The 25,525-nt window shown below is 37.3% G+C and overlaps 1 protein-coding gene across 11 annotated transcripts in view; it reads right to left on the reverse strand.

Moving 5' to 3' along the window:
• MARCHF1 (membrane associated ring-CH-type finger 1) overlaps positions 1 to 25,525 on the reverse strand; it is a 216,199-nt gene that overhangs the window by 20,522 nt on the left and 170,152 nt on the right. For 7 of the 11 annotated variants that reach the window (XM_054165812.1, XM_054165746.1, XM_054165786.1 and 4 more), the window contains 4 exons: positions 24,740 to 24,790; positions 13,883 to 13,962; positions 12,864 to 13,604; positions 1,768 to 1,948 (listed from right to left, as the gene is read on the reverse strand). In XM_054165812.1, the coding sequence (XP_054021787.1) occupies positions 1,768 to 1,948; positions 12,864 to 13,549 (867 nt within the window). In that variant the 5' untranslated portion in view covers positions 13,550 to 13,604; positions 13,883 to 13,962; positions 24,740 to 24,790. The remainder of the gene's footprint in view (positions 1 to 1,767; positions 1,949 to 12,863; positions 13,605 to 13,882; positions 13,963 to 24,739; positions 24,791 to 25,525) is intronic. The other 4 variants (XM_054165819.1, XM_054165794.1, XM_054165802.1 and 1 more) reach the window with 2 other exon arrangements.

Below are 25,525 nucleotides of genomic sequence, written 5' to 3' on the forward strand. Positions count from 1 at the left end.
GTTTTGGGGAAAGTTACCAGTCAGCTGTATGTAGTTGGCAGGCCTTTCGATGATCACTCTTTCTTTCATTACCTTGTCTTTGCTAGAGCTGTCAAAGTGCTTGGTATACAGAACAGTGTCTCATAAATTTGTGAATGGAGGAGATGACAATATATACCATTATTTGGGCCAATGTATTGAGTTTAACATATGAAGGTTGTTAAATTTGACAATTATATGGAAAGAATAATTGTTTTTAACTTTGAAATCTTTAAAACTTTGTGTTTAGTTTCTGAAATGGTTGAAATTATGAACTTTGAGGAATTACATTGCCACTCTAGATCTGTTAGTTTTTCACAGTCAAAAGTGTCTGCTTTTGACATCAACAGCAATGTACATTTTTCATTCCTTTTCTCCTTGGATGCTGTAAGTTTTGTTTCCAGTTTTTTAAAGGATGTTCTGTTATCAAGCACAAGAAATAATTTCCCTCAGGAAAAGGTTTTCTTTAAAAATACTGTTTGTATAGTCTCTCAGGGAAAAGATTTTGCAGAGGTTCTTGTTAGATAGAAGGTTAAAGCAATTTGTGTTGAAAATAGAATCAGAAACAGAAAATAGAAACAGAAAAAAAAAATCCTCAGACGATATGCTACAGGCAGGGGATTTTATACAATCATCTTCTTCCTGTCACATTAGTTAAAATTATTAAAACCTAAGCCAATGTAATTAAGTTTTTAGCCATCAGGTTTGATATTTGTTTGTTTCCATTTCCATTCTACCTGGCATTTGAGAACTATGTCTTTTCCTGTCATAAGGTTAACTTGTCAATCAGTCCAAATTTTCTCTTCAGTAGTAGTTTATCATGAGGGACTTAATAGACAGTTTTTCTGGATGTGAAATGAAAAGGAATTCCATTTGCTGCTACCTGTGCAAGGTTGACAAAATGTCTTTAGTCATCCAAATACTCCTGAGTGCGCATTTACTAGCTACAAGCAAACTGCTTCTACAGTTCTTTTCAAGGGCTCCCACATTGAAATTTATTTTAAAATGAAAACTTGCTTTGTTCCAGACTCACTCAAATGATGCAGTAAACCCCGCCCCCCCAAAAGGATGACAGCATTTTCAGAGGAAGAATTAGAGGAGAAATGACTCACTCCAAGGAAAACAAACCCTACATATGTTTAACAAACTCTGCACCTTCCTTATGCTGACAACCAGTGTACCATTAAATTGATTTACCCTGGAAAACAGATGAATGCAGATAACACACATTTGCATTTCAGGATGAAGGTTGCCCTGTAGTTTAGATTCCATTAACTGATCTTAATATACAAGTGATTAATTTGCCCACGGGTGTAACAGATGCAGCTAAACTGATTGACTGTGTTACTTTATAATTGCTGTCTCCAAACTGGTATAAGCATCATTCTCAACCAACAGTTATGAGCTTAACATAAAATTACTGGTTGAACTGGACTGTGTTACTCAAGAGCAAATCACGAGGAGTAAGATTTCCTAGGTTTAAAAATAGGTAGATGAGGCAATAACAAAAAGCTGAAGACGAAAATTCTAATTACAAAAAACGTATTATATTGGACATGTGCAGAAAAAAATCTTCAGTCAAAACTCCCCTAATTAACTAAACTTCAGTGCTGAAACAAAAATCACTGGGGCTGATTTAACAATGTAAAATTGAAAGCCATTTTGGATGGGCAGATATTTCTTTAGACATACCAATGCTTTGCACAGCCATTTGACACTTGAGGATACTTAAATTCAAAAGCACCCTACCTTCCGAAGAGGTTTGAGCTTGGTCTCCATTATGAAGTCATACTTGCAGAGTTCACAGCAGCGCGTGTCGGAGCTCTTAATCCACTGGTGCAGGCAGGCCTGATGAACAAAGCGCAGAGTCCCTGTGCAGCGACATGGTGTGATGAGGGGACTTTCATCATCTCCCTCACAGTGACAGATCCTGACAGGAAGGACAGCAAGAGCTAGTGAGGGAGCTTGCCAACTAGCAATGCAAAGGCACTGGTTTATTTACATTGCTTTTTTTTCCCCCCATTTTTGGACTTGACATTCATAAGATGCCAGGTATGTGACCTTTCAGATTGAGGCCCAGGAACATAGTCCTTGTTCTCGACTGCCACTTAGTAATTTCCCTTCACTTAATTGTTTCTATTTGAATTTGCTACGTGGTCTGAAAGTGAATCAATAGAAACACCACTGTTTTTCCTTTTTATGCATGGCAAAACCTTTAAGACAAATACCACTGCTCTGAGAGATGAGCAATTCTTGATCTGTAAGTAATGCCAATGAAATAGTCAAAGTTAGCAGAATCTAACCCATGAGAAAAATATCCAGTATGAAAAGTACAAAAATTTCTCAGGAGATCCCTTTGGAGTTACAGTCAAAAAGAAATTAGAAAACACTTCTGAGTACTCTGGACTCCTGTATATAGCACAGTGTACACACATATGCACACAGTTTTTCGGAGGCAGGAGTTAAAATGTTATAGTCCTTCCCCTTTTTTTCTTCATTGCCCCTTTGAAACAGATAGCTGTACTATCTGCAGAAAAAACACCAAAACACTACATTTGTAAGTAAACTCTAAGGTAAAGGTTGGTCCCAGAACTGTTGTTACCTTGAAATGGGATACAGTTTTTCTCATTGCAGTTTTGCATAAAGTGATCAGTGTCCCAACATGACAATCTGGTGATATTTTTTTCCTCTGTAACACATGTCCAAATGTCTTAGTGAGCTTCTGTTCCAAACAGACTTCTGATCACATCAGGAGAACATTTGCCCATTGAATCAATGACATTTTTATTGTCAAGCCTCTCAATGAAGGTGGAGAAACTCTCTCCCATCCCCCATGACAGAAGACACAACAAATGCCCCAAGTGTCAAACTGGCATGTAAGGGGGCAGGGGAAAAACGACAGACAACAAAAAAAATGCTGAAGCCTAAGAAATGATTTCAAAATAGAGAAGCAGGAACGGCAGCACAGATCCCATCGTCACACAGGCACAAAAAATAATCTTAGAAACTTAGTACTTAGGAAAGCCACGCTCAGATATGTCCACACACAGGAGTCTGAACATGTCTGAGGAATAACTCACTCCTTTATGCAGAAAGCTGGGGCCACACTATTCCTGGCATAGGAAAAGGGCTAGAGAGGGCCCCGTGGTGAGGTTGTCTTCATACTGGCCAGGTTAGGAAAGAAGGGTGACCTTGTTCATGGCACAGGAGTACCTGGTATGTGTCAGAAGGCATCCTGGCACAGACACTCTGTGAAAGACTGGCTACAGTGCAGCACTGAGGCTGCCAAGTATACAAACAGGAGAAGGACATTTCAGCATCTAAAAGAAAGACCCATGGTGCAAAAGTAGCATCTTCAATATTCTTCCATGTAAGCCACAGGAAAATGAATCTACAATACTGCAAAACCAGAACAAAGCTGCTTTAGTTGGATATATAGGAAGAAAGAGACAAAAATTGGTTTTGGAAACCTAGTACATACAAGCCTAGTTTCAGTGTCTGTACTGGTGCCTGTAAAGCATCTTATTGCCCAAAGGAGAGGAGGGGGGAAGAAAATATCCACATACTGCACACATTCATTTTTGAGACACATTTTACAAGAGCTCAATTTACAATCTCTTCTTTACTAAGCCAAAATAGGTGCATCAGTGGATTAGTTCTCAAATGAAAAATGGCTATATGCTGATTTCTTATTGAGCCTGTAGCTTAAGCAGAATTAAATTTTCAAAACACTGAATAGCTATTTTGCTAACAAATGCATTCCCAGCTGAGACTTACACAAAAACTATAATTTTCTTTTTAAATTAAAGCAATTTCCCAAAGGAAAGCTAGTATTCTTTGTTCATTTAAATTCAAGATATACATAATTTATTTTACAGACTTAGCATTTAAACTATTTAGAAGTTAGACAACTAAGCTATGTACCCAAGAGCCTTTTTCCTACTACTGCCAGAACTGCTTAAAATCATTTAAAATGCTAAAATACAAGCCTAAAACTTCACTGGGATCTTCAAATAAAGTGACAGTGCAATAATGAAATTAATGTAAGTATTACTTAGTAAAAATACTTTCTCAGAAGAATAATACATGGATTATAAGTTCTATTTGTACTTTCATTGTACAGAACTTACAAGCTAAATGCATAAATAGCGGGGTAACATCAAGAACTTCTTCACTGTGAGGGTAACAGAGCACTGGAACAAGCTGTCCAGGGAGGTTGTGGAGTCTCCTTCCCTGGAGACTTTCAAGACCTATCTGTGTATGTTCCTGTGTGACCTCTGCTAGATTCTATAGTCCTGCTCTGGGAGGGGGGTTGGACTCAATCTTCAGAGGTCCCTTCCAGCCCCTAACATCCTGTGATCATACAGAAGCTCAAACTAAAACTAACAGCCCCTTCTAGCTTTATAACCATGAAACATGTAATGAGAGTAAAACCAAAGGTTCACATGGAATTGAAGCGCAGAGAAAATAACCAAAGGCATGGCTTTAATTAGCCTGAATGCTCTTTAGATCTCCATTATTTGCTTAGCCAGAATAAATTAGCTTAAATTAAATTTGTGCTACCTAAACTCACAATAACCCATTGATGCCCAACAGCTATTGAAACAGACTTGTGATGTTTAAACACCTTTTAAACGCTTGGGCCAGGTAATTTGCGATATCTTTCTCAGCCACTAGTAGCCCTTTGCTGTATTTATCTATTATGTACACCATAATTATCACAAACTGTAGAAAACAGATTGCAAATACTGGTTATGAAAAATACGTTGTGCAAACAGAACTGAGGCAGGGATACAAAGCACAGACTTACCCAAACCATATCTAAATCAAGCTGGGGCAGCAAATTTCCACTCCAGTTTCCTGTTTTCACATGACCACTACTGTCTAATATTTTTACCAATCAGGCTTGACTATTTACATGGCTGAGCTTATCCTAAGAACAAAATTTGCTTTCACACAAAATACACGAGTTAAATGAAGAAAACATACTCTCCTCTATGAAAAACAACATGTAAATAAATCAGTATAGATTTAGCAATTTATTTTTAAGTTGCAGCATAGCACTGATCATAGGTAATAGCTGCAGCAGGTGCTCAGACACACCTTAGAATTTATATACTCAGTTTTATCAAATTTGAGCCCTTTAGTGGAGTAATACATTCAACTCCTCAGAAACAAAGGGGAGGGCAAGGGCAGTCAGCTATTTCACAGAATCCTTTGTTAGAAACTCTTTAGAGTCACAAATTGATCCTGCATAATTTTAGTGCTTTAAAGATTCCTGCCTATGAGCAGCACCTTGCTTGTCTAGGGGAAAAGATGAGTACATGAGGTTGGTCGTGATGATCGCTGAAGTCTTTCCCAAGCTGGTTGATTCTATGTACATTAAATACACATATAAAAAAAAAAAGAAGCCATAAAAGATACTGACTTGGTCTAGTGGAAGGTGTCCATGCCCATGGCAAGGAGGTTGGAAGTAGATCATATATTCTACAGGGTTGGAAGGGGCCTCGAATGATCATCTAGTTTAAACCCCCTGCCTCCACCACCATCCCCATGCTTCATCTTCCCAAAGCAGCTTCTGCCCCACACCACCACCCTGCCTCCTTTATCTTCCCAAAGCAGACCCTGCTCCCTCTACATCATCCTCCACTCTGCCTACACAGCTCTTGCTCTACCACCACCATTTTTGCACCCATTCCAGAGCCAGGGGCAAGACCCTCAACTAGCCAAGATACCACACCGAGGAGCTCAGCTTCAGGAAGTAGGCCCAGCTAGCACCCATGGAGGATATTGGAGGAGTCATCAATCATGGCCCTACCTAACCGGGGGGCCACCAGGCCTCCCGGCCTTTGTTGTCACCACCACCATCACCCAGTGTGCACCATGGGGACTCACCAGTGATGAGAGGAGGATCCCTCAGCCCAGATGGGCTCAAATTGGGGCTTCTGCCTTTCCTGGGAGTGATTAAAAAGGGGAATGGGTGGGGAGGGCAAAGTAGCCACACCTGGGATGGAAGGAGACTTCCCACAGAGCCCAGGTGCTCTGGGATTTGAGAGGAAAAAGGGGAAAAATGGGGTGGGTAGTGTGGAAAAGGGGGGGACTGTGAATATTGAGAAACAATAGATATTAAAATAATATTCAAACATGAACTATCAACTTTTACTGATTGCTAGATGCATAATATGGCTAGTTTCAGGATGTTCCACTACTCTTGGATATTAAATGATATCAAAGAAGCTCAGGGGAGACCTGATTGCTCTCTACAACTACCTAAAAGGAGGTTGTAGACAGGTGAGGGTTGGTCTCTTCTCCCAGGCAACCAGCACCAGAACAAGAGGTCACAGTCTCAAGCTGTACCAGGGGAAGTTTAGGCTCGACGTGAGAAGAAAGTTCTTCACAGAAAGAGTAATTGGCCAGTGGAATGGGCTGCCCAGGGCAGTGGTGGAGTCACCATCCCTGGAGGTGTTCAAAAAAAGATTGGATGTGACACTTGGAGCCATGGTTTAGTTGTCAGGTGGTGTTAGATATTAGGTAATAGGTTGGACTTGATGAGCTCTGTGGTCTTTTCCAACCTGGTTGATTCTGTGATTCTGTGAAGAATAAGAATGAATCAGCATGTCCTTGTTTGTGGTTCAAGCCATGCAAAAGCTTTGTCATTAGGACCAGTGCTGGTGGAAAAGCTGTAGTAATTCTGCAATGCCAGAACTCTTTGTGTGGATCTTGCATTTCAAATTGGCACTGCATCTGGATTTTTTGCCATTACATATAGACAAAAGTTTCAGCTAAAGCAAAGAAGTGCAGATATTCCTTATGAATATACTGGGTCAAATTTGACCCTCATTAACAAACATACAACCTAGGGGATTCCTCTGAGGCTTTCAAAATAGAAGTGTATAGGAAGGCATGGACATACTGACAAAAATGTATGATAATGTTTAAGGACTATAAATGACATAGTTCCATGCATTAATTACATATTTTGATATTACATATTGTTCTTTAATACCCCTGTTCAGTGGGTACATCTCATTGCCATTATCTCATGATATCTAAAAGAACCTTGGTTGAGGAGAAACAGCACAGCTGGACCATATTGGACCAAATGAATCCTTACCTTTGACTTTCAGCTGTGAAGATTAAGCTCCTAATTGAACCAAAATAAACCCATTCCACAGTTTTGCAAATGTGTACATGAAATTGCTGTTGGTACTGTCTGATAATCCCAAGAAAGCTGTTCTCCTGTCAATATTCTTTCTGGCAATTTATAAAGTGCTTACAGTGCTTTTAAATAGACCTTAAAATTAAAGCTTTATAAACAATTTTGCAGGGAAAGAGAAACCAAAAAAATCAGTCTGACTCTGCTCTGCCATAATTTACCACTTGGAGAAAAAAAGTTAAATTCACTAAATACATTCAACCTGCAATAAGCTACAACATGCCACATTTCCCTTGTTTTCATTTGTCAGGGTTTTGTGGTGTCTTAATTTTGTTTCTATTCTTTCCATTGTTAAATGATAATGTAATCTAAATGACAAATTGGTCTGACTCTCCATTTAAACAGTGTGAATGAAGCACATTCATTCTTCATACCAAATGTAATCAATAGGTATGCTTCTTCCGTGCCACTCTCACCCTTCCATTATGCTGTATAGTTGCACCACATCGGTGGAATTTCATAGTGATCTAGATACAGCTTTCTCTTGATTTCTTCAAACGTTATCAGAAATTGTAAGAGACCCAAGAACAAATAACATTAATGAAAACACACTAAATCTTTTGTTTTGTCAACATTTCATGTCCTTCTATTAATTTTCCATTATAGATGATAAATAGGATACCTAACCATTTAAGAATTTACGAGTAATTCCTGACTTGGATGCACCCTCAGTGCAACTCAATATAAGTGTCAGACAAGATTTACTACACTGAACATAATTCAAAGAACTAGGGACTGCATCTTTAAAAAGGACTTAGTTTTCCTCTCACCTGCCTCATGAAAGTCAAAGCTTCAAGTTTTCCTCTTACCTGCCTAGTGAAAGTCAAAGCTTTAAGTAATGAAACTCCTTAAAGAACATATACATAAGCTTTAAGTATTTAATAATACTCAAAACCAAGTGTCTCACTCAAACTTTTTAGCATGAAGTAGTGCCATTTCACCTATTTGCATGAAAATTAAGAACAGGTTTTGAGAGACAGAAGCAGAAACCAGGAATTCTTCCCTAGTTAAGTGACCCTAACTACAACAAAGAGATGCTTTCCTTTTTTTTTTTGTACACCTTGTATCCTTCTGAATCATGGAGTTTCCAAAAGAGTTTGCATAACCAAATGGCTAAAGAAGTGACAGATAGGCTTGGAACCATCAGGCACAGAATGGAATTAACCAGGATTTCATACTAATTTAAAGATTGATGAACCACTAGACCATCACACAGAGAAGGAGATTCCTCAAAACATGAGAGATTCCTAACAGAAAGTTACCTTGCAAAGAGAAAGCTTTGAAAAGGAAAATAATCAGCAGTTCCTTAAAAGGAAGGAGATGAGAAACTAAAATGAAAGATAAGATTCAGAAATCTGGCTCCTAATGGAGGAACATATCATCCTGAGGCCCCAAGATAGTAATATCTCTGGAAGAAACACAGATGTCTCTTCAGCCAAACACTACTGTCTGGCAGTTCATCATCCTCCATTTTTTGGTGATATTTGAGGAGTCTGTACAGTACAATTATTTACTGGATTCAACCTCATGATTTCAGTATAAATATTTTAAATGAGTGTTAAATTTCAACGGTAGTATTTGGGCCCCTATTTCTATCTTCTGTCCCCCTTCCTCTTTTTCCCCAAAGTCCACAAGGATTTATTTCCTCGCAAGAGGCTTTCTGTCTATTGATTGTGTGAACATTCCATTACATTAATATTTCAGTTTGTAAGCATTTTCATGCAAGATACTACTTTTGCAGGTCTTAGCAAATAATATAATGAAATAAATCTCTGTTACAGCACTTTATTTCAGAGCAACTACATAATATTATCGCCTCTTGTCAAGTGCTATGTACACTATTTCTTCCTGTCTATGATTGTGTTAACATAAAAATACCCACATAAGTCTCTTCCTAAGTTTGTAATGGCCTTTTAATTACTACACTAAATTTTAAAACTTGATTTTTTTTAAAATATGTATTTCCAGTAGATTCTGTAGATTTCATGAATCACCTTCATTATCTCACCAGTTCTCCCCATTCCTACCAGTCTTCAAGCATGTCTTACTCCTCTTTTTACTCCTCAAATGAGGGTCTGCCATTACCTGTGTACAGAGTCATTCATGGAGTTTAACAGAATCAAAATTCTATTTCTGGTAAGGACTTTTTCATCATGAGAAACTCCACCTCGTTGTTCCTTTTAGCTAATTACAGTTCAGTGTTATGCTGAGATGACTGCAGCAGTACTACAGAGCGATTTTACATCAAAACCATAACTAGTCAAACAGAAAATGTCTTTCAGTTCTCCCATCATAAACAATAAAAATACCACAAGACTAATTCAGAATCAATACACAAAGCACTCCTGATACACTAGAGGTAATATCAACCAGGCAATTTTCTTTCCATAGGAATTCCCATGTGAAAATCCATGGGACTAAATCCTCACAATCCACTCTATTGTGTCCCACACATAGCATTTCCTTTAGGGAGTTTACCCTCATGCTAGTTCCAAAAAAAATCTATTTTAGAGGTTGTGCCTCAAGCCATATGTCAAATTTCAGAATAAATTACATGTGAAGAAAATCTCAGGCACTGGGCAGCTTTGGAGAAGGGAAATCCAGGTGTATGATTTAGGAAAAAAAAAAAAAGTGCCAAAACAATTCAGTATAGTCAGAAACTATGCAGTTGCCCAGATGGAAAAACCTTGCCTTCTAATGGACATCAGAAAAAAGGGGTATGCTCAAGGAGGAAATTGTAAAGATTATTGATGCCATGTCATTTTTTCACCATGTTGGAAACAGTAACAGTTACACTAGAAAGGATCATGTCTTCACTTGAAGCGACCAAGGGGCCTACATTAAACTAGCTGATCTATATATTGCCCCACAATACTGTAGTACTTTATCTGACTAATGGGCTTATGCTAGAATTGAGTAGGTTCTATCACATTCCCGCTCATGCAGCTAAATGCATGTTGAGGAATCTGTCTTATATGCATATATAAATGAGCCCTACTGACAGTAATTCATGAGGAAGTAAACAATCAAAAAAAAATGGCCTACCCAAACACTTAAAGTCAAAACAACCAGCACCTTGAAATGTCTAATATCCTCGTTTTTCTGCTATTTCCACACAAGCCCTTCTAGGTCTTGTCACATCAGCTAGAAGATAAGAATACCTAGGATGAAAAGCTTGAAGAAACAGCTCAAGAAAGCAAATTTTCCCACATCACAAATAGTCATGTTAATTCCAGTCTTAGATTGAACATCACAAACCCCTCCTTTTTCTATTTCTTGTGTAGAAAAATGGTTACTGTATGGTGCACATGTGCACTGAAACCTAAACTTTTTTTTTAACTTCTTTTTTTCCAGGTGAATCTGAAGAAAAACATCACAGATCATGAGTCAACCATGTGCATAGACCTACCCTGAGGAACAGAAACTACAGTCTTTGCTGATTAGGCACTAAAGATATGTCTTCCTTTTTCTTCAGCTGTCTGCAAACTAAGACAATTTACTGGCTATGAAAAATTAGCATACTTTTGATTTTATAATACCTTTCCTAGATGTATTACCATCACTATGAATCACCTAGTAATGACAACAAGAAAATATCATTATCCCTGACATGAATAAAAATGTAATTACAACTCTCATGACAAATTTTGCACAACAGGCCAAGTTACCAACTGTGTTGGCTGTTCAAAGAGCACCTCCACTGACGGTGAGCCTAGGGACACACACTTAGCAAAACTTTTCAACCATTCTCTACTACACAAGAGCTTTTTTGAAAGGTTTGCATGCACATCCAAAAAGTCAATCCTTGAACCAAGTTCCAAGTCTTATAAAAAGTGCCCAATAATTATAATAAAATTGAATGACTCAAAAAGACAGATACAGGAGTAGACTCCAATTTCCATCTGAAAGCAAAGTCTAAGTCTGGGGACTAAGGCAAGAGTTAGGATTTATCTGCATGAGATGATTATACAACTTAGACTTTAATTTCTATTATTTTTAACATGGTATAGTTAAATCCTTTTAAAGACCCATGCTGAAATAATTTATTTTATTTTCTGGGTATTTCATCTTATTAATTATTGAATGGCTCTATTAGGTATATACTGTGCCTGCTACATTGGATCTTCAATACATGCAGGCTTGGTGGTTCAGAAATTTATGACAACTCAAGTTGTTGTCATAACAAGTTGTTATCTGCACACACCTCTGAATCACATCGCGCAGGCATACTTCAAAAATGTGCAACCTGGTTACTACTGCTGCTGTCTCTCTGCAGTTCTGTAAGGTGGAAGAGGTGCCAAGTCATGGACATGCTCCTGATATACAAGCTGATGTACACAACTGGACATCATTACTCTGAAAAATCTTAAATTATCATGACAGACACCAGTTGGACAACTGAAAAGTCCACTGTTTCTCAGTAAATGTAACAAGGAGTGCACAGCACGAGCTGTATTAGTGATGGCTTTTATCTCCTGCTGTGAAAAAGCACAATGCCTGTATGCAATAATTTTTTTCTCTCTAAAACTAGGATCTTTATAGCATTTTACTAGGTTGAAGTATACAGTGAGACTGCATGATGTGGCATCGCAAACTTCCTCATTCTGACTGTGTTTACATTTCCATGCAAATTTCTTCCCAGAAATGAAAAGTGAGAAGTTTTGGGTTACCATAGCAAGAAACAGCCTCGTCTTTTGTAGATGAGAATGAATGCTGGCTCACAGCTTTGAGGAGAAAGAATATTAATAAAAGCAACCAAAAACCTTTGTTTCAGTTCTGTTAAACTTACAGGATGCTGCATTTTCATTTACCACTAAATTGAGTAATTCAAGTCCATCCAACTGTCCACTACAACTTCAGCTCAGCAGTATCCAGCTTACTCTGTTTGTCAGAGGAAAATGTTCACCCTCTGACTTCATACACACCACAGGTATGTTTCCCAAAGCTTATTTTAATGCCTATTCTGTCCAGTCATCCTTTGTACCAGTCTAAGCGTTACAATGGGTACCAAACTAACAGGCTCTACACATTTACAGTCTAGAGGTGTTCAGCAGTGCAAAGTCATGTACAACTTAAGCCTGACTGGAAAGGGTGTTTGCAAGTACCCCCACCAGATTGCTGTGGTAGTAATAGCCCTAGTGAAAACTGAATCAAGATCATATATTTATTTCATGTAAGTTAATGAAAAACAACAAAAAAAGGACTAAATCTATATTTGAACTGATCACATAATGAGGAAAAACTCCATATCCCATTGAAATGAGCTATCTGGCACTCTGCCTCATTCTCTCTCTGTGGCTGGAACTTTAAACCACAGCAATGCTCTGCCAGAGAACACACTGTATCTGTCTTCAAGAAGAAAAATGAAGCAAAGAAAAAAACGGGATGCCTTTGTGGGCTTACTGTTTTTAAATAAGAGCAGTATGCCTTCAGAATTACATATGCTAGCTTCTCTGTGACAAAGCTTTTTGTGTTATTTCTTATGGCCTTACTAGTCAGAAACTCAGCGTGACAGGAACTCAGTGTCACTGAGAAACAGTGACAGAAAGCAGACAAGTGAAGTGCACTCAGCCCATTGTAGTGGGAAACTGATCTGAAGAACATTACATCTTTCTTATTAGGGACTAACCTGCATACTTCTAAATCATCAGACAAGTCATCATACAACACTGGAGGCTTCTGAACAGCATCAGACATACTGGGCCCTGCCCCAGCAGGTGCTCCTTTATCTGGGGCTGACAGAGCATCACTGCCAGAACCTGCCTCTGCAAAGCAGTCCTTTGAATCTTTATTGTGTCTAAGGAAAGATGCAGGCTGCCGATCTCCATAGCAGCTTTTTCCTTTGCTTTTCCCACATTTTCTTGAGGAAATCCTTGCTTCCGGAGATGACGCTGAAGACTGTGATTCCTTAAGCCTTGGAACCCTCCTTTGGCGGTGATTTAAAGTAGGATTCTCAGGGTCTGACACGTCTTGTTTCTTTTTCCCCATTGTTCCCAAGCTGACAAGTTCAAATGCATTATTGTTCGAGGACCCATCCTGGTTACTGCATGATCTATTGTTCCTTCTCCCTCTCCTGGTCATTCTGGCCTTTTCTCTTGCTCTCCTTCTAGCCTGAGCCCACTGACTCTCGTCTGAAGAAGATGATGTATCAGATGCATTCCAGCTGGATCTTGCAGGCTCAGGATGCAATTTACAGTCTTTCCCCTTTCCTTGTTTTTCTGTATGCTCACCATTGTCTCCAGTCTCTCTTTTCCGCCTAAACCTTCGTTTTACTTGTTTCTTACCAGACTCCCTATTAGAAGGAGTCAGCACCATGACAGGGGTTGCATGTTCAAGCTCATCTTCTGACAAATCATGCAAAGCAGAAGATCTAGACAAAGCAGTAAGCAAAGGAAAGGGATGGAAATGGTAAGGGTGGGTGGAAGGAGAGAAATAACAGAAAAAGGATGAAAATGAGAACATGAATTTTAATAGAAAAGCACAAGACTGAAATGCAAGACCAGGTCCAAAAACAATGTGAGATCAAAAGAAAACTAATGTCTATGTAAATTATGAATAGTGTTAAGCAGAAGCAACAGCTACATATTATTTAAGAAAACCAACTAACAATTATCAGCCAGATTAGATCATATTTTTCTCAGCACATACCTACAAATGTCTTGAGTGGAAGGGCAGACAGACAACCGTGACTGACTCCTGGGAGCTGTTCCTGTAGTAGGACTGCTTGCCTGTTGAAATAAGTTAGACAGTTTGGAATCTTTGTCCATAAAATACATTGCAGATATTTTACTGCTTTTCCACATGATTACAAAATTAAAGTAACTGTTGCTGCTGTTCATAGTGTACTTTTGAACACATGCAAGCTCAAAAAATACAGGAAGCCTGACCAAAAGCAAAACTTATTTGTGGAACTAAATAATACTGAAGTGTTTCAGCTCTCATTCACTCATGACTACTTTTTGTCAGTGTTTAAGGAAGTAGCTTTCAACATCTGAATTTTCATTTTGGTTTTCATCTACTGTAGATGTCTGATAAGAAAGGTTGTTGTTTTTATTTCATGCAATTAAACTTGGAATGAAGTGCATTTACATTATGCTAAGTGATGAAGAGCACAAAGCTAATTTATGTTAAGTGGACTGACAGAACAGCAAGAAAATTAAAGTATGTTTTTAAAAGACTTTCATGGCAATCAGTTCTTCTGAAAGAGCTGAAAAAATGTGAACCTGATGAGCCTGAGAAGACCAGAAGTGCAGGCTGCATCTTGACAGAGCTAATCACATTCTCAGACAGGAGGAGAGTTATAAAACACATATAATATGTGACATTTTTCTCATAAGGTTGTTGCTACAAATTGTAGACTCAATACTTCCACTGAAAACATATTTTAATGGTGTTAACAGTAAACCATTTCAATTTGCCTCACAGTCTACTGGCAGCATAGCTCTATGGATTTCAAATTTAAATCCAAGGCTTTGCAGTTCTTCAGGATCACTCACAAGGTAAAGTACTGTGGGAAAACGATTCAATGCAAATCATTCTTAACGCTATGATCTTCCTTTAGCTGATAAAGGTATTAGCTTTTACTATGCAAACATATCCCATTGAGCACCACTACCTAATGGAGACAAAACACTATAAGCCTAAGACCATGTACCAGAATGACTAAAAGGATGACTAAAATTACAGAGTACAAATAAAACAAAGATGTAAAGGCTATCACTCCAAGCTTCTGTACCAGCAAATCAAATTTGGACACATGCAAAGTCCGTAATTAAAATTATTTCTGGCTCACCTTTCACAGACATTTTTGTGATGCCAGTTTGAAAATTAATAGTGAAAGTAAAAATAAATAAATACAGCAAGTATCTGCTGACACATCAGCGTTATCCATGGTTCTTAACATCCAGTATATTTCATGCATAGATCTTTCAGAAATATCGGCCACCACTATGTGCATTTTTGCTTTTCACGGGATACCAGCTTGGACTTGAGAATGGTACCTTGGCATTAAACTAAACTTCTAGCTTTCAGAATTCCAGTAACCCTTTTTGCTTCTTGATTAATATCACAAGACCAAAGATGATATTATTTCTTTACTACTAGTTCCATGAAATGAAATTCAGAAATATGACAAAATAAGCCAACTTGAGAAATTCAGTGATAAAACATTTAGGCACAGATCTTACATTCAAATGTATTTTTCCATGCCTGGGTCTGCCGGGCAGAGAAGGAACAGTGGAGACTGAATACTTTCAAAACCCTCCTGGATGTGCTCCTGTGCAAACTGCTCTAGGCAAACCTGCTTTAGGAGGGTTGGACTAGATGACCTCCAGCCCTTACTATTCTTCCAAGTCTTACAATTCTGTAATTCTGTCAACATTGGTGTGTCTACAAGCAATCTAATGCTGGAAGAAAGCACAAGTATCAGTGAGATAAATTGTTTGTGTTTCATATCTCTTTTTTTTTCTACTTTGACTACACATTGTGAAGGAATATGGATTTTTCTTACAGACACATTAGAAACAGGTGGTATATGCATGCTTTGGTATGTAATTTTTTTCCACATTAGCCTGTGTGATTTGTTTTAAGTGATTAGGCATACCTCAAGATACTTATGAGGAAAAATACAGACATCGGCACCAGAGCCATGCTGCTAAGCTACATGCTGCTGCTGTGTGAAAAAAATACACATGTCCCTCCAGAATAAACCCCAGGTGAAGGACTGCAAAGAAAATGCAGCCCTACAGTTGAATATCACCTTGCCACAGGCACTACCTTTTGAAGGAGAATGGTTAAGCAGGCCCAGTAGCTGTACAGGAGGTCTGCACAAGTTAAAGAAACTTTCAGCAGCTATTAAAGCAGGAAGTCAGCTAGACGGTTCTTAAGAGGGCTGGAGTCAAGCCAACAATTAAAATAAATGCCTTGAAAAGCTTTTACATTTATTTTTGGGACTGAAGACAGGTGGAAATCCAATTACTTTTAGATAAAAATTACATTACCAGTTTGATTGCTTAAATCTTACATTTCACTCTCAGCTATAAAGACATCTGGACTGTTTCAGTCCTGCTCAAATTTACTTTCTAGTTCCTCTGCACTGGCATAATGATGTTATGCTTAGTTGCACATAAGTCAGAGGAAGGCGTATTTCCTTTTAGAATAATTTACATCAAAATCTTCAAAAAACCTTTTGCTTGTTTGTCTAATCCCTATTGGAGCAAATGACATCCAGGAAGGCAAAAAAGCAGTGCACACCTCAAATCTTCAAAAACAAAGCAAGGAAAGTCCAATATGTCATGCACAAGATAATTTAGTCTTGTCTGTGAGTAAATTTCATTCAGTAGGATTCCACAACTTCTAAATACAAATTTATTTTTATATACTTTAAAATACCTTTCATGGAATACCAGGTTGGAAGGGGCCTTGGTGATCATCTGGTTCAAACTTTCCTGGCAAAAGCATGGTCTAGACAAGATGGTTGAATAATGTCCAGTTTAATCTTGAAAATGTCCAGTGTTGAGGAAATGAAAATGATGGAGTGATTTCTAAAGCCCAGAAAAATAGTGTTTCTGATATTCATTATCTGATGCTTAGTTATGAACCTTACAGGTACTAGAAGACCTTATTTTGTAAACAATTCCAGTCTTATCTGTGCAAATTAAATAGGAGTGGAAGAACCTGTTAGGTCTCTCTCTGCTACCATAGGTCATATGAATACAATCACCAATAGCTAGTCAAGGTGTTTTTAAAAACCTGTAAATTCCAAGTCAGCTGAAAGCTTATTCCAGACCTTATCCCCAAACCCCTTTGCTTCACCCTAACCATTATCTGACAGCATAAACTGCATACAGTATAAACTGCATCTGCTTTCTGTTGCCAACACTGCCTCAGGGCTGACCTCATTTCTTAGGGTAATAGCTCCTCTTAGACATCTCCTCTACAAGCTACACATCCCAAACACTTTTAAAAATAAGAAGTAGATTCTTAAGTCCAGGCTCACAGTGAAGATACCTAAAGTAGCATTTAGTCAGGTGGCATATTTACAGAGCACAGCACAGAACCACATGGAAGTTTCGGGTTAGATACTAGAAAGGATACAGCTCCATCAGTACCCTTTTTGCTTCCTTTGAGTGCCAGAGAGGGTTGATGAACCCAAACATGCTATACCCTTCACAAGCTCTACATTTGTTCAGTTGACACTACCTTGCAGTATTGTGCTCCCATAAAAGACAACACTGAATAAGTCCATCACCCATCATCTCAGACTCTTTCAAGTAGCATCAAGTTTATTTTAAAGGCATATTTGGCAAACTGAAACACAATCATTTGTGTATATTCTGCTCACATCATATTGGTCAAGCTCTTATGCAAATGTATATGCAACAGCTGTTAGAAACAGTTTCAAGCACACTGCTTTTATTGCTGTAATTGCTATCCCATTGCTGTATTACTGTTTAGCATATGGAATATTTTGACCTACTGTATTTATCGAATAGAAGGATCAGACTGATGCTGTGAATTCAAATTTGACTGGGTAGACAGAATATTTTTATTTTTTTAAAACTAGCATTCCTTGAACGAATGTCTGCTTCAGACAGCTCTGTTGTACAGGTCACTGGAATGGGAAAATTAAACAAAGCACTGTACTAATTTTATTATCGCATCTTGTATCATCAGCAGAATGTGGTAATTCAAAATGCAGTTCTATGAGAATTAATTTATAAACAAGTCAGCTCATTTCTCCATGCCATCAGCACAAGGGAGATGTTTGAGGGACAATGCCAACTCTAGCTGATTAGGTCTGGCACTTCAGAAACATTGGTTACTAGAGAGATATTCCCTAGTCACCACGTCCTGCTGTCTTGGCCAGTTTAGATGAACCCTCTTGTTAAGGATATGCAATTCAACTAATAGACATGACTGGACACTACTCCATAGTTATTTTTTGTATGTTCCACAGCAGTTGATAGCACACCTTACAAAAAGAATATTGGTAAATACAGAATTTTCAGGACAAGCAAGATGATAATCGTTTACCTGAGAGGACTTAAATATCACATGTGTCTGTGTTAGAAGACTTTAGTAAAAACAGAAATGGGAAACAGAATAAAGTTCAACTAAGGAAAACAAAAATAATTTCAAATCCAGACTACCTTTGCTTTGGTGTTCAAGATCTGTCAGAATTTTACAGGTGGTAGCAAAAAAATGAGAGTCCTCACTGACCATCTATTGCTTAACACTGAAATTTTAAACTAGTGCAAGAACTCAAAACAAGTTGTGATCTTCATAAGAGAGAAGGTCTCTGTTTTGACCTGACAAAAAACCTGAGTAAAAACATGTTCAACAAGTGCACAGCATTCATATAGGACTGGAGTTAAACTTTAAACCAACAAACTGGATGCAATGGACAGCTGACATAAAATGGTCTCACATGTATCACCAGGAAGGCTAGTGAATCTTCTAGTGCCTCTGTTCTGAATAAGGAAGACCAGAAAGCTACTCAACACTGCTCAAGTAAAAGTTGTAGAAAACTGAGGGACGGTATGGCAGACAGAGAATGTGACTAATGCTTTTATTCTCCTACTAGGTGTGCTTTATAGCAGTGAAGCATCACAGAATCTTTCAGATTTCACCAGCCAATATAGCTTAAAAGCAGTTAAAACAATGGTGTACCTTGGAAGAATAGCTACCTTAGAAGATTAGAGCAGTTTGCGTGACAATAAGCTCAGCAGGAGATCCAGGCTGCGTATTTTTATCTGAAAATTTCTGCTTTGTAAACAATGCAACTTCTTATGGATAAAATCCAGCTTTATGAACTTTTATTTGAATAAGTCCTCAAGTCTAAAAGGATCAAAAACATGATGGAAATGACCCAATCGATCTGTATCTTACCACACACGTCTTGATGGCAATGGAAACTTACACATAGGAGTACGGAGGGAGAGGGGGTTCTTGGATTTGATTTGGGCTTTTTGTTTGCCTTTTGCATTTTAAAATATTTTTTTCTTCTTTATTATGGAGTTCCTGCTTTGTGTTTAGATTTCAAAATCTGATTGATAGCTTCACAGCAAGCATTAAAATAACTGGTAACTCAGTTACATTTTCTTTCACTTTTTTTTTTCTTCCCATGAATGATTCCTTGCACATTTCCTCCCCAACCCTTTTATTTCTCTCCTTTCCTCCTTCCACTTGTCTCTGAAGAAAAGGAATAAAGGAAAAGATAACATATGAGGAAAAAAAGGAAACATCCTTATGATTATGCTGCACAGTATCACTCGGCACCTTTGAAAGTCTGTATGATCCTGTAATAAGATGGTTTGAAATCTACATAACTACATCAGGTTTACTTTCCATAGAAGTAAAATCAAAACTGCAAGTGGCAAATCTATCCTACTGTTTAAAAAATGAAACCAACAAAAGCATTTACAACTTTTGACTTCAATAACCTTTAAAATTTCTTTTCTTCTGCCTTGTGTTAATCTGTCTTGTACGGATAGAGGTTCTACTCAAATATTCATTCTTTCTATAGGCATAGAAGCACTGATGGCAAGCTTTGAATTATCAGATAGATTATAGCTTGCAAAAACATATCTGTTCTGCAGCAATGTAGTATTTTTGGTTAATGATTCTCTCCAAGGATGCATCTTTCTATGCATTATCACTTTCTTTTGTAGTTCTTAGAAAAATATATACTGATTTAGCAAATTGAAACAAAGGACATGCTGGTCATTATGCAAAAGGTGCAGAGCCTCGAGAACAGCATCTTTTGACTGTCTGGAAGGAGCTAAATACAAATTTAGCCTGTAGAAGAGGTGAAGTACAAATCTGCATTTTCTTTTTTACTGGATTTTGAAGTATTTTATTTCTAAAAGTAGTCAATATAAGCATTCAGCAAAGACTTTCTCCTCCAAAGAGGGCATCTGCCTCCACATATCCCTCTATGTGCAAGACCTAAGAGTCTCAAAACGTCTGTATATACTAAACAGCTTTCAACCATATGACACTCCTGCCATTCTCCCACAAGTGCATATGTATATACTCTCAGCATATTCTTCATTTGGTCAGATGGACTGGATGGATTCCCATCTGTGAGAATATCATTATTGTATTTGAACAGCTATGGTGTGTATTTGGTATCTGTTTATTTTGATCATAAAGAAGAGAAAGACCTAAATGTGCCAGAGCAAAAGAGCTGTAGAAAGAATACTGAAATGACTAACCAAAAGCAAGTGAAAAACTGACCAGATATCATTACAAAGTAGTGAAACAAAAAAATAAACTCCAGGAGTACATACGGAGCAGGTTACACATTACAATTCTTATTGAAATCTAAATAATAGGCATATGTAATAACAAGCTTGCCACATTTACTGAAAATAAATTGAAGGTACTCCTGTATGGCTCTATGTATCATAGATAGGACTGAAATCTGTGATAACACAATGTCTTTACAGAAATGGAAATAATATATAGACATTCCACACAAAGTAAGCTTGTATAAGCATGAAGGCTGTGGTACTTGAAACACTTCAAACATATGTACTTTTTTTCTGGGTATGTCAATTTAGGTCATGTTGGAAAATACACTGTTGGAAAGAGTTGTGGTTTACTAAAACAGAATCTGCATAATTCTGTGTATCATTGTAAACATACAATTGTATTTTTGTATGTATTCCTATTCATTATTAGTATCATAGTATCAGTCAGGGTTGGAAGGGATCACAAGGATAATCTAGTTCCAACCTCCCTCTGCCATGGGCAGGGGCACACTGTGTTGGATTAGGAACTGGCTGGAGGGCCGAGCCCAGAGAGTGGTGGTGAATGGTGCCACATACAGATGGCGGCCAGTCACTAGTGGTGTGCCCCAGGGATCAGTACTAGGCCCTGTGCTCTTTAACGTCTTTATTGATGATCTGGATGAGGGCATTGAGTCAATCATCAGTAAATTTGCGGATGACACCAAGCTGGGGGCGGGTGTTGACAGAAGTCAAATATAAAGAAATCAAGCATTTAAATTTGAGAGGGTAAAAAAAGTACATCAATAATGATGTCATGTTATCTAGCTCTATTGTTTTTGCCTTTCTTTGTTTTATGTTTTGATGAACAAAATACTTTTCACTAACTTGTTTACTTTGTGCTGTTTTCCACAAGAAATGAGAGTTAAGTGCCAGGTTAGTCTTCACCTTTATATGAGTAAGAATAATAGTTTAGATGACTAACGTAACATTTACACTGATATTTTAAGGCTGGTTTTGTATACATGGCATTATTCACTGTCACAGCATTTTCAAAGGCTGACATTTCACACTTTTCAAGAGCAGGGACTGTTTTTGTTTGTTTATTTTCTTATTTGAAACCTCTACATTTTCTCAGTTGCTTACTACAGTAACCTAGAAATTATGCCTGGAAAGGATGGAGCTACATGGTTTCTTGGAAAAAAACACCCCCACCACTCTGGAAAAGAATAGTAATTTATGATTCATATGAAATTGGCAAACAACAATAAGAATAACAAATATGGATCTACTTATTGAGTGCACTCCCCTGTAGCAAAATGCAAAGGGTGGCACATTCAGGCATGCAAGAGGTATCATGGAGATGCTGCAGTCCTTTCAGGGTGTTGAAGACCATGATATGAACTTCTTTAAAAAGAACATTTAAGTTCCTTTATGCCTTTTCCACCATAAACTCTATCATTTGTGCTTCAATAGTTCAAACAGAAAATATTATACATCCTTTGTTGGTATCACTGCCAAAGACATGGTGGCATGCTTACTCATTACAACAACAACAACGAAAATAGTGTGTAATAATGAGTTCTGCTTCAACTGGGATAGAGGACTCCTCATAAATTCACCTCCCTGAGAGAGGATGAAAAATTAGACAATAACAAGCCCATATGAAAGAACATTCAATTTTAATTGAAGAGATTGAATGGAAATTTATCAATCAAAATTATATAATACTATACTACGTGTTACGTAAGTTGATACTAAATTTGTGACATGTATTTCAGAATCACAAACCGAGTAGCTGAAATCAACAATCAATAAACTGGCAACAATAATTTTTTAATCTAAAACTTCAGAGGGCAATACTTTGACATACTGATGCTTTTTGGTTTTGATTTGTATCTTAATAAGAGAAGCCCAACCTGACATGATAGAAACTGCATAAATATATAGTAAAATAAATTCCTTCCTTCTTTCTTTTCTCTGTTTTTTTGGTTTGTTTTGGGGTTTTTTTTTGGCTGGTTTGGTTTGTACTTTTTGTATTTTTTTTTTTCTTCCATATTCTAAATCAGGCCAATGAATATTCCAACAGAGAACATTCTGAAGTGATCACCTCACTTCTTCCTGATGTAACTCAGCCAAATTTTATTAGATGGATGCTTCAGAGACTTGTAAATAAAAAGTGTTCTAACACCTGCTCCAGGCTTTTGAGAAGCAATTGAGCCAAAAGAAAAAGCAGACAATTTGCTTCAAGCCCAAGTTACTCCACACTGAAAAATAAGCCCAACGTTCCCACCAGAGAATTTCAAATCTTATTGCTGAGAGAGTGCCCTTCTCTAAGGAGCTCTTGACTCACAATTAACATGCAGAAAGATAATTACAATATGTTAGAACTATTTCTTTCAGAAAGCATTTTAACATAACCAGGTGGTTTTAGAAACACATACAAGCATAACCTCTATGAACTGTGATTCAAACACAAGATTTGTTCCATGGGTTCACCAAAACAGGAAATAAATGAATCCACCAGATCCTTCTCAGACCAGTTTTCATCCTAAATTATACACATATTTAGGAAGACATACCAAATATACCCCAAAAAATCTACAGTGTACAGAATCAATGTAATACAGAATTAATGTACCTAGTATGCAAAATTGCTCAAGCACATACTGCAAGCCTCAAGGGTCCTCTCTGAATAAACATTATGAAATATGAATTGATGTTTGCAGAATCTTTTCTATATTCCATTTCACAAATACAGTGGCATAAAAATCCAATGATAGCAGGAACACCTACTCTGCTCAGGGGCACGATCTCCAGATGCCACCAAAGGTGCCATACATAATACACAGTAACTATTAAAATGCAGCTCTCTATTGACCATTTTTTGTTTATTCACACAGGCAAAGGAAAGCAATAAAAGCCAATGCCTTAATTATTGTAATCCATATTTGATTCCAAATTGAATGTCTTTCAGCATTTGAAAAGGCTTCACTGGTATGTAGCTTCACATGGAAAAAATGATCCAAGAGAATGAATGATGCTATACATCAGAAAAAAGATTGAGTGTATGCTTGATAACTTTGCTTTTTAACTTACTCCTTAAAAAGGTGCAAATACCCCTTCGTAATAAGCAATAGGAGTAATTTCTTCAGAAATTACTTCAAAATAAATGTCACTGCCACGTTAATGCCAATATGTTTATGCTTTGTCACAATGTAACCCACACAGTTAAGTTAAAAAGAAAAAGGGAGAAAAAGTAGTTTCAAATCAAAATAGACTTAAAGTAATTGTAACTATAGAGATGCACTTAAAACTCTTAGTGAAAATAATACATACAATTCACTGTGATCAAGCTTGTAAGTATATATATTTATTGGCAGCAAGTCTGGAAGACATTCATCCATTTCCTATAACAGGCTGAACGTATTACACATTTCCCCCTGCATTTCCCCCCCCCCTTTTTAATGCAGAAAGGCAGAATCTAACATACATTGAATTTCTTCAATTTAAAAGATCATTAGTTTGTTGTGTTTTGTTTTTTTATGGCTCTGAGAAAAGAGGTTTTACAATGCTTACCCCACACAATAAAACTGTGAGGCAGGAGCTTAAGGATACTGTGCTTGCATTGGATGCAAGGTATTTAATCTTTAGCTACAAACATAACACATGGCAGAGCTTTAGGCTGGGATTCAAACAATTATTGAGTTTGTATCTTTTACCTCCTCTATATCATTCCCGCCTTTTTATCTTTTTTTTTTTTTTTTAATAGATTTCAGCCACATCTGAACCAAAAATACAGAGAAAAAGGAGTTAAACCCAAAGAAATCCAGTACAAAACACATTTTGCTTTTCCCTTCTCTGTTTCCTAGAAACTAAAAAGCATCTAGAGAAGTCCTGGCTTTGGTGAACCATAAATTTCTGTAAAAAGAATTCAGTCCAAAATGATGACACTTTCATATTGCAGCTGTTATTATTTGGGTAGAGCAGAGGGAGGAAAAATCAATTCATATGTCTATCTTAAGCCAAAGCAGTTTTGGATAGCAGGAGTAAAAAAATTGCAACTATTATTAACTTATTATAACAGGGTACAGTAATGAGTAATTGTATAGTTACACTTTAACACAATGTGAGGCAGGAAAGCCCTAAAAGCTGATGTTTATAAAGAAAGCATCAGAATATGTTGTTAAAAAGTGTAAAGTACTATATAAAGTACTATTTGATAAATTCAGTTTTATTAAAATTCTATGCAAAAGAAATAAATTTCACATACCTTTGAAATGTTACTTGACCGACTTGTGGAACGCCCTGGGGATTTGTCATTCTGTAAACCAAAATTAGAAGATGACAAAGCTGCACTCTTTTCTCAATTAAGAGTATACAGAGTTTCTCTTCCCTGTTCATCAGCTTGTCTACTGACTGTACAATGGAAGACAGGTCAACAAATAAACCAATACAATATGCAAGTGAATTACATCACTGAAAGTTTAAAAATCGTTCTGTAAGAAATTAATGTAAGCAGTTAATTACTGTTGGCTTATCTTGCAGGGTTTTCTAACAACATTTTGAGTGAAAGTTTAGTTTGTAGCTTCTTATGGATACTTGTACTCTTGTATGACGATTGTTTAATGACAGATAATAAAATTCACCTAGTTACGCTGGACACCTCCCTGCTCAAAAAGTTGAAATAATCCTTTCAGGAAAATTAAAATGGGACTAGATAATTTCCTGGCCAGCCATATTCTGAGAACAATAATTTGTAACAAGTCCTAGATGCATTTCAATTTAGCACAAACCCCTCTTGCTCTTGCAAAAAACACACACACACAGGCCTGCACCATAGGCTGAAATCCATTAATAAAGTGCATGTTGAATAGTTACATTTCTATAGACCAATAGTGTGTGGGTTTGTTTTTTGTTTGGTTGTTGCGTTGTTTGTTGGTTGGTGTTTTTTTCCTGGTAATCCAAAGTAGAAGTGAAGCAGTAGTTCAATAATTTGTTTAGCATTTTCACTTCCCCAGCAATAGATTTGGCTTCATCACACTGAAAAGGTAAAAAA

This window comes from Dryobates pubescens, chromosome 1 (genome assembly GCF_014839835.1).
Source record: "Dryobates pubescens isolate bDryPub1 chromosome 1, bDryPub1.pri, whole genome shotgun sequence".
NCBI lineage: Eukaryota > Metazoa > Chordata > Aves > Piciformes > Picidae > Dryobates > Dryobates pubescens.